General features: G+C 40.0%; 1 protein-coding gene across 1 annotated transcript in view; it reads left to right on the top strand.

Annotated features, from left to right (window-relative positions):
• Positions 1-15480, top strand: part of VWF (von Willebrand factor) — a 145801-nt gene that overhangs the window by 112571 nt on the left and 17750 nt on the right. The window contains exons 39-46 of the mRNA XM_030040818.2: positions 988-1090; positions 1200-1274; positions 1810-1914; positions 2396-2601; positions 3952-4101; positions 12062-12172; positions 14109-14292; positions 15172-15212. Of these exons, the coding sequence (XP_029896678.1) occupies positions 988-1090; positions 1200-1274; positions 1810-1914; positions 2396-2601; positions 3952-4101; positions 12062-12172; positions 14109-14292; positions 15172-15212 (975 nt within the window). The remainder of the gene's footprint in view (positions 1-987; positions 1091-1199; positions 1275-1809; positions 1915-2395; positions 2602-3951; positions 4102-12061; positions 12173-14108; positions 14293-15171; positions 15213-15480) is intronic.

The raw sequence follows: 15480 nt of genomic DNA, 5'->3' as shown, positions 1-15480 counted from the left end.
TCCTTGCCGTCCTGTAAACCTTTGAAAGTAAACTGTCTTTTCAGACTCCCGCGATGACTTAAAATACATAGATATCTCTGGTACAGGTGGCAGTATGCTTAGATATTTCCTTCCTTCCTTCTGATTACTAAGGGTCTCAGCATACTGTTATTTTTAAACTGCACTCCAGAGTGTTCTGGATGACACCTTTTCCCTTTGTGGCACCCTAACCTACTCTGCATCTTTTCACCCAGAACCTGGACAGATTGTGCAAATTAATGTTGTCCAATAGTGCATCTTTTCACTCTTACCTCCCTATTCACACGGGTGTTAAATGTAGATAGTTCTTTATAGGTAACTACATCTTTAACATCAACGATTTCCCTCTCTCTTATGAGAAGCAGCAGTGGCTGAATAATGATACACTTTACTGGCAGTTTCTGAATGTGCTTATTACCTCCAGGTAATCACTGCAGTGATGGTTGCAGATTTGGGGTTGCTCTAGTGCTTTTCCAGTCTTCAGTCCACTAGGAAATCAATTGATGACACCCCACATATTCTTAATAAAAAATATACACTGTTTATTTCTCTGTGTTTAAGTACTGCTAATTTGGGAAAGCAGCCACTTCTATGTATTTCCCAAAATATTGTCATTTCCCTTATTACCACTGAACATCCAATCATGGTATGTAGTTGCACGAGTCCACTGTTACTCGCAATAGCCTGCAATTGGATTTATGACATCTGAGCATTTTTCATGCTTAAAACAATAGTAATTCCTCATCCCGTTCATGCATTCTTTACATCTTTTGCTAAACTGGTACACTACAGTAGTTTCAGAATTATGTGTCTCCTTAGGTTCTTACTGTTAACAGAGCAACCAACCAATCCTACATAGAGTCTTTTGGGTTTCCAAATTAATGTTACTCACCCTCACCCACTCCCATCGCTAACGTACCAGTGACCAGAATATTTGATTTCTAACAATCTGGGTTTCTTTTCATGCAGCACATGGAAACGTGGATTCCCGCCAATGAGCCTTGCAAGATCTGCACGTGTCTTGATAACAAGAAAGTAAACTGCACGGTCCGACCTTGCCCTACTGCCAAACGTAAATTGGTTTTGCTCTAAGTATGATTGGACTTGAATTGATGTTTTTGTTACCTAGTTTTCTAGTTCTTATCCAAACTTGTTTTATGGATGTTTTCTTCTTACTCCAGCTGTTCAGTGTGGTCCCTGTGAAGTCCCTCGTCTGCGCAGGGACCCTGGCCAGTGCTGCCCCGAGTATGAGTGTGGTAGGTTCTCATAAACTGTTGGAATCTTCTTGGTCCATGTTTTTACCAGATGCTTCAAAGGTATACAGTCCCTCTTTTAATTTAATGCAATGCTCCATTTTTGAAACCACTGAATGACTATACAGCCATCTGTGTGGAACAATAAACAACTCCTGAGGATGTGAGTCTCCTTTCACTTCCAAATTGACTTTGTCCCTCTTTCTGTAAGAGATGAGGAAGGGAACGGAGCAATTTGGTTTTGTCTAAATGACATTAGAATGGTCTTTTTCCAAGTAACTATTTTTGCCTGGTCTATATTTGCACATTAAATATAACATTAGAACCTTAATCCTCATAACCCAAGCTTGAACTGTTCCCTAAGCTATTTTGAAAACAAACTCTGACCTGCTGAACTCTAACTTACTTCATATTTTAGGATAGCAATTGAGTGTGGGGGAAAAAAGTTTCATGGGGTTGTGCATGTGTGTGTGTGTCTTTTCTTGAGGACTAACTAGTCAGGCATGGTCTTAAACACTCTCTCAACTTCTCTTCTTAGTCTGTGATCTGGTTTCCTGTGATTTGCCTCCTGCCCCTGTCTGTGAGTTTGGCTTGCAGCTTGCTCTGACCAACCCTGGAGAATGCAGACCAAATTACACATGTGGTAAGATATTTTCTTTTAGCAGGGAGTGACACTGGAACGTTGCATTTGAGCAACACTGACAACTTCCTTTAGACATTATTTTTCCCCTCTGAAAGATTTAATTGTGGAGCCAATGGACATGTAATGATTTCACAGACTTAGAAGAAGGGTATTGTTGGCACTTTCCAAGTACACTTTTGAATTAAGGAAAAGAGAAACACTTTACTCTTGGACATGTGTGCTCTGACCCTTATGCTTATTTTATAAATCTTTTTGATTGTATGTGAGACAAGAATTTTTTTGGCAGGGTAGGAACTTTTCCTGAACCTGTAGCACAATCTTTGACCTGGATCTTTTATATCTGCATTACTTCTTAGTCTTTAAGTAGATTTATAATAGGTTGCAGTAGCAGTTAGTGCCTTGCTGCCAGAGAACCGTCTTGTTCACTCGCAGCACTCTGAAATGCTGTGTGCTTGACGTGGTACCTACCTTTTTTTGCTAGCGTGTAACAGAGAAGCTTGCAGCTTAGTTCAAAGACCTTCCTGCCCACCGCATCGAGAGCTGACTGTTAAGACCACCGAGTGCTGTGATAAATATGAGTGTACCTGCAGCTGTACGAACTCAACAGTGAGCTGCCCGCTGGGGTATCTCTCCAGATCTGTCACCAATGACTGCGGCTGCGTATCTACCACCTGTATTCCAGGCAGGGTAAGGGGAACGAAGTGTCATTTCCACGTATGAAAGTATCTTTTATGTATAGAGTGGTAGCACTAAAGTAAGTGGGTAGCTAGGTATTAACAAACCCCCAGTGAGACTACCAGATAATGATGCCAGGGTATTTTTAGTTTACATGTGTCTGAGAGAAATACACTGTTGCATCACACTGTTGCTTGTTTTGCTACAGTCATTTATTCTGACATAAACAATCCATTTTTTGTGACTTTGAGATAATCAGATTTTATATATATATATATATGAAACCCCAAACCATTTGAACCTTCAAGGTCGCTCAAGCATTAGGAATTTCAGAGGTAATTTTTAAATTTTTAATTTGTTTCTGGATAGTGGAGGTACATGCTTTTGGATCAGTACAGTTAATATATATTCTTTCAATCCCATACTAACTTTATTGAAATATTTGGCTCACCTTAGATCTAAACTCCTTGTGCCCATTGATTACCTTTGCCTCTGCCTGAGGAGGCATTGTATCTGATATGAACTATATTGCCACTTTTAAATTTTTGCCAAATTAATACCTGACTCTGTTAAAGATTCACCAGGATATATTTTTCCTTATTTTGCCAACCTTTTATTAAGTTGTTACATTATGTTAACCTTTAAGATAAGGTTGCTCAGAGAAGAGGTTGCAGGCCAGTGTAACATTTTCATTGAAGCAACCTTATCTAACAGCTTAACATAGGGTTACGCTGTCTTGCAGCTCAGGAGATCTAGCCTTTATTTTCTGTTGCTAAGTAGTTCATGACCTTGCATAAGTCATTTTATGTCTCTGTGACTTACTTGCTATATCTATAAAAATAAATGATGTTCATCTCTTTAATAACATGCTATAAAATTTACTAATAGAAAGTGCAATATAAGAGATGGCACTACTTTTGTGGTAGCTGTGGTGGCCTAACGATAAAGGATACAAGAGAATGAATGCTTGTAACTCAAAGCAGGATCTTTTCAGATCAGCTGATTTAGCTAGAAGAAGTTTTGCATGCATGGCTCCTTCTACAGGACTCACTGGTTATTATCTCTAAATATTGGGTCACATTATAACTCCAGGGAAACTGAGTCAGACCCTGGGCAACTCCACCGACTGCAGATAAAATTCTCCAATTTATTCTTTATAAAAAAGCAGCTTTGGTTGCACTTATTTTCCTTTCCTCAACAGAGTGGCCACAATTTTAAGACCTGTAGCATTTCTGCTGGGTTCAAAATACTCAGTAAAATTTATGGTAGGTTTCACATCTCAAAAAGCAGCCGTTTGGAGCCAGCAGTGTGCCCTTACAGCAGCAGTGTGCTCCTTCATGTATTAATTCTTGCATTCAATAGGTGTGTGTGCACAACAACATAGTCTACCCCGTTGGGTCAACCTGGGAAGACGGTTGCAGGGAATGCTCTTGCACTAGTATGAGGGATGATGTTACAGGACTTCAGATGATGGAGTGTCACGACAAAGCATGTAACGTGTTCTGCTCTCGGGTGAGTAACATTTAAACCGGTGCATTAGCCAGCAGAGCCCTGATGGGGATCTGAAATGATTACTTTTAAACCTGCGTGTTTAGAGAAACCAGAGAAAAATAGAAAATAAGTGTTGTAGCAACGAATTATCTTGGGAACAGAGTCTAAGAGGGCCTGAGCATTACTGACTTTATTTTAGGGTTATTGTTTTAGGATCGTATCCTGCTGCCAAGGGAATCAGTGACAATTATATTTCAATAAAAGGAGAACTGTATCCTGAAATGTCCATCATTTACACTGCTTGCACAATAAGTACTCACGATGTCTGAAGTTCAATTTCAAATGACTGTTCTAGCTGAAGTTCACTTTCTGAAGAGAACATTTCAGATCTGTCTATTGCTCAGCTCTGCCCATTATAGCAGTAATAACACCACATGCTGTGGCCTTTATTATGCTCAGACATCTGCTACATGCTATAAAATTATGCGGTCTACTTTTGGAAGCCCGCAAAAGAAGTACGAGCTGCTTTGTTATATTGACGTAGCTGGTCAAGCAGGAGGAGACAGATACTTGGTACAAAAAGTTGGTAGAAGAATTCTAGAGGGGTCAAAGGAATTGGTTAAAAGTCAGCAACACTTGCCAGCGTTATAGATTAGAAGACTTTGAGCATAACATGATTTGTGCAAATAAAAGCTCAAAATGTTTTTTTATACTTCCTTTAAACTACCCGATTTACATCCCTAACATTCCTCACCTTAACATAATATGGAGAATAAGGAAGTAAAAGATCACTGTAAAATTAAATGTGATGCCCTAGAGTTGCATTTTGCTCTGGTATCAAGCATCTTGTACCCATAATCCCTGAGCATTCCCATGCCCTTGCTTCATGAGGTTAGCATGGGTGGGTCAGGCAGTGAGGACAGTGGAAGTACACAGCTTGGGGCTGCAGAAAAAGCAGATGGCAGAAGAGGTTGCCCACCCCAGCCAAGTGCTGAGAACCCACCCCCCTTACTGACTGCTATGTGGCCAGAGAAGTTGTGCTGCAAACATCAGAGGCTACCACAAATACATTTTTGCCTCTTTGTAAAGCTTTCAGTATATATGTGGATTAATTGAGATTGTTCTTGATGGTATTTAGCCAATTCCATTCAGGAAAAGGCACATCCGACCTGAAGCAGCTCCTCCTTAGGCCGTGGTCTGGTGCGTTCACAGTCTGCAAGTTCGGTAGGCTCTGTGGGGTCCATGTGGAGCAACTAGATGGGCTGTCTGGGATGCAGAATAGTCTCTGCGGGTCTTTTGCTGATCCAGGGTTTTCCCCATGGGTTTCTTCTTCCCCGAACTGTGAAGTGAAGCCCAGAAGAAGCTAATTTGGTTTTTTCCGCAGTGCGGAAGCAAAGATGAGCTAGTTCATGCTATTCAAATCTCCAAGTTGCTTTTAAAATGTTTGTATTAGGCTATATGTGGCATTAGCCCACACAAAATTCAAACAGTTGACTAAGCAGCAAGTGTTTCCAAACGTGTGTTGTAACATTGGTGCTTTCAGTGGTCCAGTAGCTGATAAAAGTCTGCATATTGCTGATAAAAGTCTGCATGGTGGCCTGTGACTCAACGGAGCCCTGGTGTCATTACAGGTGACCAGCTGGAATTGGGCAGTGGGAAACGCAAAGGGCACATGACAGCAATAACTGCAAACCCCTTTAACTAAGAGGGACAGGTGCTGCTTCTGCGTTTGATTCGCTCTGCTGACTGCGATGTTACTGCAATGTTCTGGGTTTTGTAGCGCTGCATGTGAGACAAGATTCACTTGCTTTTTTTTCTGCTCCAGGAGTAGGTTTTTCTCGTCTTGCTGGAAATACAGTGAATCTCCAAACAAATGTCATGCACATTTCCCTCCTCCACTGGGTCTCCAAATCTTTGCAGCCTGTTTTGCACTGTTCTTCCTAAAACTTTTCACTGGTTTTAAGAAGTCTGTCTCTTTTTTGGAATGAGTCCCATTTATGCAGTTGCATTCAGAACAGAGGCTAAGAAAAATCATGCATGATATCTCTTCTTCTTCCTTGCTTTTGTTCAGTTACATTTGGAAGAAAGGTCTTCATTAGCAAACCTTGTATATACCGCCACAAGAAGTTAGAGGTGTTCTTTTGGCTTTCGGAAAGACATTATTAATAACGTGTCTTGGAGTCAAAGACTGATCTTGGGCATAGGGCACATGTGTGCAGCACCTCACAGCTGAGTTAATGTTGTTGTAGAAACCCTGCATTGTCTGACTTGTTTTAAGTTCTCGTTCGAATTTACACTAATATGTATTTTAAAACAGTTAATCAGGCATTGAAATTTGACTATGAACATTTCAATTAAGCAAACCAATATCTGAAACGCAATTCACTTTTCTGAACTCTAAGTTAATTGTGCCTTGGTTTTCAAAGAATTTCAAATGCCTTAATACCACTATATTTCAGTATCATTTAACTTACAGCCTCTGTATCAGAACAAGGCTGGACAGCATATATGTATGTGCACTTGAGAAGGTGTGAAAAAATATAAGCTTTTTTGAATAACGTTTTCCTCTGCTGTGTCTTAAACACTGTATAATTCCCTAGGACCAGAGCAAAAACCCAATCCATTAAAAAACCAAAAAAACCAAACTAGTGCTCTTTCTGTAAGTGTAGAGTTTGGTGAGAAAGCTTGAGGTTGCCCAATGCCGTGAAAACCATGAGGGTAGATGTGAGAACTTTCAGCTATTGCAAGAGAATCCCTTTGATTTCCATTTGTAGAAGAGACTTGTTTCTAGTATGGCAATTATTACAAAATATTAGATCTAAAGTATCTGTGGCTGTGTTTTGGCTCCTAGCCATAACTTTATCAATAATTTGTTATTCTAATAAAGTATCATTAATGCAGAGCTACAGTTTCTTGACAAATCGGCCTTCAGCACTGCAGTGTCAAAAAGCTTTTTTAAAACAAACAAAAAGCCTTGATGGAAACCATGCCAGTTCTTTTTGGGAATCTGCCATTTCTTCTGCTCCTTTAATGGTTGTCAAAGTTGTACAACCAAAACTGTAGCTGTTGGAGAATGTGGATAGCTCAGTTTTTCTTTGTCCTTTGCTTATTCCTGATTCAGTGGATATACATATCAAGGACTGCAGAAGTTCTGTAATTCAGTTTGAATTGGCCTTAAAGCTTATTTTTCAGTTCGGATTAGATGGCATTGAAAGTTGTACTGACATTAAAGACATACTTTAATCATGGCTCATTACTAAGATGATGTTCAAACTCTCTGATGCTCGTGATTATTAATTCCATTGCCAGGTCTGAAAGTTGTGCAGTTATCATTGTTGACTGTGTCATCTGACTTCTGTGAAAACAGCTTACAGTTTTTTTTTTATCTAGCTACACAACAAGAGAAAAAAACCCTAACACATGTACTAGCTCCTTCACCCTGGTGAATGAACGGTGCTACTGTTCTCCTGAGCATGACAAAATCAAACTCAAATCATACCTGTAATTTTAGAATGTAAAGAAATGCTCTGGAAAAAGAGTGGATGGTCCATGTAAATGAACCAATCCCACAGTTCTGTGAGGAGGTTAACAGCAAATACAGACTTCTCACTTGCAAAGCAGATGTGGGTTTGCTTCATTATATGCCATAGTCCCCTCATTTTTCCTGTCCTCTTCTATCTTGCTCCTACCAAAGTTTTGAGAAAGCAAGCAGAAAAGTGCTGCAGTTATTGCATGTGCCACAGGGAGGAGTGGTGTCTCCCTCCTGGAGCTTCTTCAGAAATTATTTCTCTGAGAGTACATCAGACTACATCCCTTCAGAGAATCATGGTGATAAAACGGATAACAGCTTTCAAAACACCTTAAAAAATCACTAGTATACTAATGTGAAGGGAGCACTTGCTTTGCTTAATTTCTGTCAATGTTCTTAGAGTTAGGTACTTTGTAAGTGATATGAAAGAGTTACAGTATTGGATAATTTAAAGTATTAGATGATTATGAGAAGAATGAAGCATAATTTTCTGGGATAAGTGTTTAAGACAAAGCCATTTGGCTAAGTGTGTGTAAGTTAATTAGGTTAGATTTTTAAGCCTCTTGATTAATTAAATTAAAATGAAGAACATTTGCACCCTACGTGCAAAAGCATAGTGAATGATGGTTGTAATAGATGCTGACTGCAAAAGCTATGGCTTTAATCTCTGATATTTCAAATGGATATTTTTCCTTTGAAGTAACATGAAAAGCATGGTAGTAAATGGCTTAATAGTATATATTAAGGAGGTCAAAGAAACTAATGTGAAAGGAAGACTGTTGTTTGAATATTAGATGTGCAGGATCTCATTTAAAAACTGTGAAAGTCTTGTTGGGAGGTAATTTCAAATATCTTGCTTACATTTTAAAGCATAATGTATTATGGAAATTAGGAAATGATACCTTAAAGTAATAGAGAATTGCAAACAGAGAATTAAGTCCTCACCTGGGGTAAATGAACGCAGCTTCAGGGAAATCTCTAGAATTGTGCTGATTCATGGCCACTGAAGATTTTGCTTTCAACATTTCAAGTTGATTTATATGCATCCTACTGGGGTTTTTTCAGTCTACTGTTGCCATTTTCATTCCCTCTGGTTCCTCCAACCCTCTCTAGGTACTATCATCTCAATACATAAAAGGCAAATACTGGAGCCTTCTTAAAAATACTATGTTGAGGAATACTCTCTGTTCTTTCTTTTTTTTTTTTTTTTTTTTTTTTTCTGCTTTGTTGGCCAAAAGGCAACTGACAGGATATTCTGGCCAAAACCTTAGCACCTGGGAAAAGATGAACTATGTATCCCGAGCAATGCTCAAATGAAAGAGGGAGTGCACAAATATGCCAAGCTGTAGCCGGTGCAGATCCCTCCGGTAGCCTTGGTAGGCAATGAAACCAAAATGTGCGTTCTCTGAAAGCTACAGAATTAATCTGCGTTCCTCTTTTGTTTGTCGCGAGCCAAGCTCTGGTTCAAAAGCACCCCAAATTTGCGCCCCCCCCCCCCCCCGCCATGTAGAATGTCTTAATCTGTATGCTTTCACCCTCAGCTTTATCTCCGCATTTGCGTTTGATACAACAGCTTGATCTGGCAGCATAACTGAGCGCTTGTCAGGTTCTCCATCGCAGCTGCTGATCGTGACTCCCAAGTCAGCCACGTGCGCCTGTTCAAATGCGAGGGGTGCCGTGTGTTGCCTTATCCCTTACCTCCCGGGGCATGGGGAATTTTTTTTTCGGTCGTGTAGACTGTGATCTGCCTCTGTGATGGACAGTCAGACACTTACCAAGGGCTTCTTCTGAATTTTAATTCCCTGTTTTTGAAGTTCAAACTCTGGGTTTAAAAAAAAAAAAAAAAAAAAAAAAGAAAAAAGGCAAGATGTGGAGGAGGAATAAAGCAGCGGATCCACTCCAGAAAAAGCAGGGGACAAGCAGAATATTGGCTCTAAGTGGATCCTTGAACAAACCATGGCAAACACTGGCATCCCTATATGCTAATATCTATGCACTAGAAAACGAAAAATAACGGAGGAAGAGATGGATACTGCTTACTCTGCCTAGTTCAGCCTAACATTAACCTTCAACAGCACAGTGTCTGAGACTTGTCAGATGTTCATGTTCATAGATTGTGGAGCTCAGGAGTAATTCTGGCAGCATATCCTTTTTGTACGTCAGTCATCTAACTGGAGAAAAAGAAACCAACCCCACGATAAAAACACCTCAAAATGCACGATACATTTTCCTTTTCTTAGGTGTAACCTTAAACATTACCACCTTTAGAATTAAACATCAAATAAAGCTTGCTTTCTTCCCGTGGGCACAAATTTCCATGCTGTGAGGTACAGAAGGTGGGGTTTTCTGATGGTGAAATATTTCTCATGGTGTGGAGGATCTGTGACAGCAGGGAATCACTGTCCACCTCACTCCTCAAGTACAGACGGATGCTCTGCTTTTTGAGGAGCTTTGTAGACTGCAGCAGTCTGCAGGTTTGTCTTCTGAGACAGGTTTGTAGCCTGTGGTAGTTCAGGGGCTGTGTTAGGAGAAGCTCAGCAGGCGCTGAGGTTGGGAGCTGTCATCTCCTACGTTTCTTCCCCTTAGGAGTCAGCGCCCCCAGATTTTGAACGCACCGTGCACCAATGTGTTTGCACTTTAGAGGGCTCTGTTCAAACCAACTTAGTGAAATTTGGGTCCTGCAGCTGGATTTTGCTTTATCCTGGGCACAAACAGCTCATGGATTTTTATTTCTCTGAGTTTGCCACACAAATAAAAAGTTGTATCCAATACTTCAGATGCTTCAGACATGTTTTCAGCAGATAAAAGTCATATAAAATGAAATGCTCGACAGCACAACTTTTTCCATAAAGCTAGGTTTTATTCTTTTTCAGCGCTCACAAAGCTTTAATTTTATAACATTATACAAAATGCACTTCCATATGAAAGTCTGCTGATTATCGAGGTTTGCTAATGTGCTTCATATTGCAAATCAAGGACAGCTCATGAAGGGAGGGAGCAGTTGGGAATACTTCAGCAATTCAGTTCAAAGGGGTTGACCAAAATAAAATGATGCTTATTTTCATTGACATTTTTCACACGAACTATATTTTCTTTGACAGAACATCTTTCCTTCCACTCTGTATTGAAATCAGAGTTATGTTTTGCCCCTCAGAGACTTCTGAGCTATTAAATGTAGAATATATTATTTCTAGTTAGATTAAAGCTCCTTGCTTTCTTTCACTTAGATACTCCAATGTTTGAATATTTGGCTAGTTGCTTCAGGAGATGAAAAGATTAAATCATCAGCCAAAACTGGTCCCTGGGCTACATGTCTGACCGACCCCTTCCCTCTGCTGAGCACAGGACAGTCAGATGTCTGAGTGTGCTCAGACTGAATCTTAACCTTGAATTCTCAGGGGTGGGAAGGGGAGTTGTGAGTGCTGATGAATGTCCAAGATGCTACTAGAACAATTTTTAACTTTTATTTTCTTTTGTAAAATAGTATTATATGTAAAAAATATTTTTTAAATACCAAATAAAAATTCTCATGATTATATATGAGTTGTATGTAAAAACAGAGGGGATTTAATGTAGTGATTTTTTTAAAAACTGGATTCTTCACATGGCACTAGTTTTCTCTCAAAATCTACCAAATAGCATGGCAATTCTGACAATCACCCTTAGAAGTGGACTGACTTTCTTTTCCTTTTGCACTCCTCTGTAAGGCCACATTATTGGAAAGGCTTGCTCTTTAAAGTTTGCTAATGCATAAAAGAAACTGCTTACATACAATAAACTAACATTTGGAAATGACTGCTGCTTAATGCTGTTGAATAGCTGAGAGTCCTCTGAAAGCATTTTTCTTTTACCTCTTCCCTTTCCATTTCTGCCAGTTTATGTCCTTGTTCTTTTCTGTCTTGTGGCAAATCTTTGTGCTATTACTTATTTGAGCAGATATTCGCAAAAGGATGATGTTTCTGGGTGATTTCAGATTTTCTTTGCCTTTCTGTTTGTCTGTCTTATGTTAGGCACCATCAACATTTTCTGTGCTCCAAGGAGTGCTCCATGCCACACTAGAGAAGCTGATATACTCACAATGCCCATTAGTCGATTGGCATGACCTGAGCAAGGATAGTATCTAGCTGTCCATATAGCTGAAGTGAATATGTTTTCAAAATATATATTAAGCAGGAGCTAATGATATAAGAATTTCTGCTCTTGATGTTGTGTGTGTTTTAATTTATTTTTTTTCTGACAGGTAATGTTAACCATTTAACAAGATGCTGAACTGGGTGGACCACTTGTTTGTTTTGTAATAGCAGCGTGTGGCCTTACAGTTCTGTTTTCAAACTCCCCCTTCCATAAAAAGCTGCTAACATGAAACATTTATCCCAGTGTTTTCTTTTAGGAGTAATCATCTCATTTGTCTCCTATTCCTGGATCAGTCCATCCTTTTCTTTTCTCCTACAGGGTTACAAGTACATCGTCCAAGAAGGGGAGTGTTGCGGGAGATGCCAGAAGACCGCCTGTGAGGAGCAGCTATCCCGGTCTCGGGGTGATGCAGATCCTCCTTTGCATGAGGTGAGGTGGTGGTGGTGTGGACACTTCCTCTTCTAGCAGAAATGCCCTGGAATTATTTTGCGTTCCATGGAAGAAGGTGAAGAAGATATGAGCTATTTCTTCTATACATCAAGCAGCGCTGAAAAAGAATGTTTTTGGGGGCATGTGACTTACTTGGTTCTAACAAGCAAACCCTCCCCACCATTTTCAGGCTCTAAAGAAACAATATTTTTGTGTAAAATTAGTAATTTCACAAATGGTAGCTCAAAAGAATATTAATGGGACATGATGTTTCTCTGGCTGTAGGTTATTTAAATTACCCCAATTAATTTGTATTACTCTGTGGATAGCAGGCAGATGGGGTAGAGGATGGCTTGAATTTCATAGTCCTATTCAGATAGGATATCCTATTTGGTACACACTGAACTATCAGGACGTAAATGAGGATAGAAACATGAATTATTCTCTGGTCGCTAAAGACGATTGCTGCATATCAGATCAGACTGCAGTGGTCCAGGCCACATTTGTTTTCTGCTCAAAATAACAGTTTATTTTCAGCAGTGTGCGTCTTTCCTTAGGATTCAAAGACCCAATGGGAAGTGAGTGCATGCAACAGCCATTTAAAATGCACTGCAGATACCCTACCACCCTAGAAAGCTATGTGGATATTTGTTTCTTTTCTTGCCTACGTTTTTAATTCTTTCAGATTATTCAGTTTGTTCTGTCCCTAACCCAACCACTCTTGGCAAGCCTTTGCCTGCCCCAGTAGCATTACATTGCTTAATCTTTTGCAGAGCTTTGGATTCAATGAAGGCAGGAACAGTAAGTTAAATATGTTTAAAATAACAGACCTTCTCTCCATCTTTTCGTCCCTAAGTGTTGTTCTGTATAATGTGTCTGCATTCTCATCTACATCTCACATTCACGTATTTAATGTTAACTTTTTAATTGCTTCTTTTACAAAGGCAGTCTGCTGTCTTTTAAAAAAATTTTAACGTATCATTTTGCAGCCTGCTTCTTCCCTGATTTTACCAAGGGAATTTCTTAATGTGGATCAATATTCTTCTCTGCTTCATAAAACAAGCCTTCAGAAGGCTATTTTAATGTTCCACTGTGTCTTACTGACTTCTGTTGTCCTAATGGAGTAATAGATCCTTATACTCTGCTGTCTTTTTCTTGCTGTGTCCTCTTTCAACTTTTGTCATTAACAAAGAACTAAGTATTTAAGACATGAGAGAAAAGTATTCCCTAACTTTCTGAGCAAAGATGTTTGAATTTACTGGAGTTGGGGATCTGATTTTCACTTTCACTGTTCTTGAAGTGTATTCAAAGAGTGTTAACGTTGGAGGCATACGGCTTCAAAGCGGTGATCAGCTCCTCCCAGCGTTGAACTGTAACAGCGTCTTCTTTCTGGCCTCTGGTGATGTCTCTTCCCATAATAGCACTTGAAGTTCCTGCCTTGTCTGACCCATGGGTGCTTATAATCAGTAGGACTGTCAACAGGATCCGGTCTCTTCTCCATTTGCAAGTATTTTCAGGTCTAGAGCCTATTGCCAAAGCTTCCTTTGGGTTTAGTAGAGCCGATTTGCAGCACGTTCCAGCAGAAAAAGGGCCAACTTGGCTACAGCGCAATGCAGTGCAGCCAGCTACTGGGTAGTAAATGTAGATTTAAAACTAGTTGAGTGCTTTTTCTTCTTCACATGTTATTTTACCTGCCCCTTTATTTTTCACCTTAAGGATACTGCTGTAACTCCTGTACTCTACAAACCAAGCAGCAGACTATTCTATAAACTGACTGTTGTGGTAAGGATTTGTGGAGAACTGTTGAGTGATAGACTATTCCTCATGCAGTAAACGTGCTTTTTGTAAACCAGTGTGTTGGCTGTGGTGGTCTTCCCTCTATCCAGTGGCACAAGTACTGCTGCCTATATTTAATCCTTTTACAATTTCCCATCAGGTCGGCACAGAATGGCGATCCCCCTTCAACCATTGCATTATCAATGAGTGTGTCCGGGTGAACAATGAGGTTTTTGTGCAGCAAAAGAATCTTTCTTGCTCTCAAATGGATGTGCCTGACTGTCCTGAGGGAACTGAACTACGTTGTGACCAAATAATAGACTGCTGTCCTTCCTGCAGATGTGGTAAGCTTTTGTGTATGGCAAACGGAATCACTGGAGAATGAATCATCTCATGCGTTGATCTGTTTCTCAACAGCAATTTCAAAAGTGCATGTTATGCAAGTATAGCACTGCTTTGACCCTCTCCTGTATAATTTAGACATTGAGTACAATAGCACCTGCTGCTATTACTTTCTCTTTCCAACTGATGTTCACTGTCTCCTCTTGAACTACTTACTGTTGAAGCTATTTTGCGTTGCTTCAGAGAGACATACCGGGCTATGTTTCTACAGCTCTAGCCTGCATTTTTAAGCATTTAAAAGAGGTCTTGAGATGCTTTTGGTCTAGGAAGATTCAACGCTCTCCCCAGTGCCTGCTATGAAGAGGGAGTTTGCAGCCATGTTGTCTTCTGCGTGCCTCAGCATTGTGGCTGTGGCCATTTCCTAGCATAGACTTGGGTCAAAAGTCCAAATTGGAAGATCTGGCTAATTGTCCTCAGTCTGGGAAGACTCCTAGTCATGTTTAATTGACAAGTATATATGCAACCACAGGGTGAGGAGCTAGCAGTGGGAGGAGGGGGGGAAATAAGCATGGTAACTTGCTGAAAACCTCTCCTGAGAGCACGAGGCTTGAACTGGAGGGGCAAACTTACTGTGCCATGTACTTGTCAAAAAACAGCTCAGCAGGAGGTATTTGGAGGTACAATTTAGGATAACTCTGACAAATTGTTACCTTTCAAGGTATAATGTAAGAGGGCTCCATTATGCCTCTTTTCATTGAAACTGGATCTAAATGTCCTCCGTTGGAACTCTAATAAGTCAAAAAAGCATACTTGTGGTTTTTTAAATCTTGGTAATGTCGTGATAATGGTAATGCTAAATGGAATATTATCTTCTTTTTCAGTCCCCCTGAATGGTTGTCTTTTGAATGGCACTGTTATTGGGGTAAGACACGGTTCCTTTTATTTGGTGTGATGGTAAGATATTTAGATATATGAATGAGCTCTTGAAGAACACACAAAAGCATACAGGGCAGCTTTGTTCAGACAGAATCTCTGCAAGTGAGAGTTTGGGGTAAAAGCAATGGCGAGGGGCTCAGCACCTGTATGTCCAGTTCATGACACTGTCATAGTCTTCCTACATGACAATGAGTATCTCTGCAGAATGGGGACGGTAACATGTCCTTATCTTGAAAGGATGCTTGAGAAAAGTG

This window comes from Aquila chrysaetos, chromosome 17 (assembly GCF_900496995.4).
Source record: "Aquila chrysaetos chrysaetos chromosome 17, bAquChr1.4, whole genome shotgun sequence".
NCBI lineage: Eukaryota > Metazoa > Chordata > Aves > Accipitriformes > Accipitridae > Aquila > Aquila chrysaetos.
Note: the sequence above shows the minus strand (reverse complement) of the source record. Positions and strands in the feature narration are given on the sequence as shown.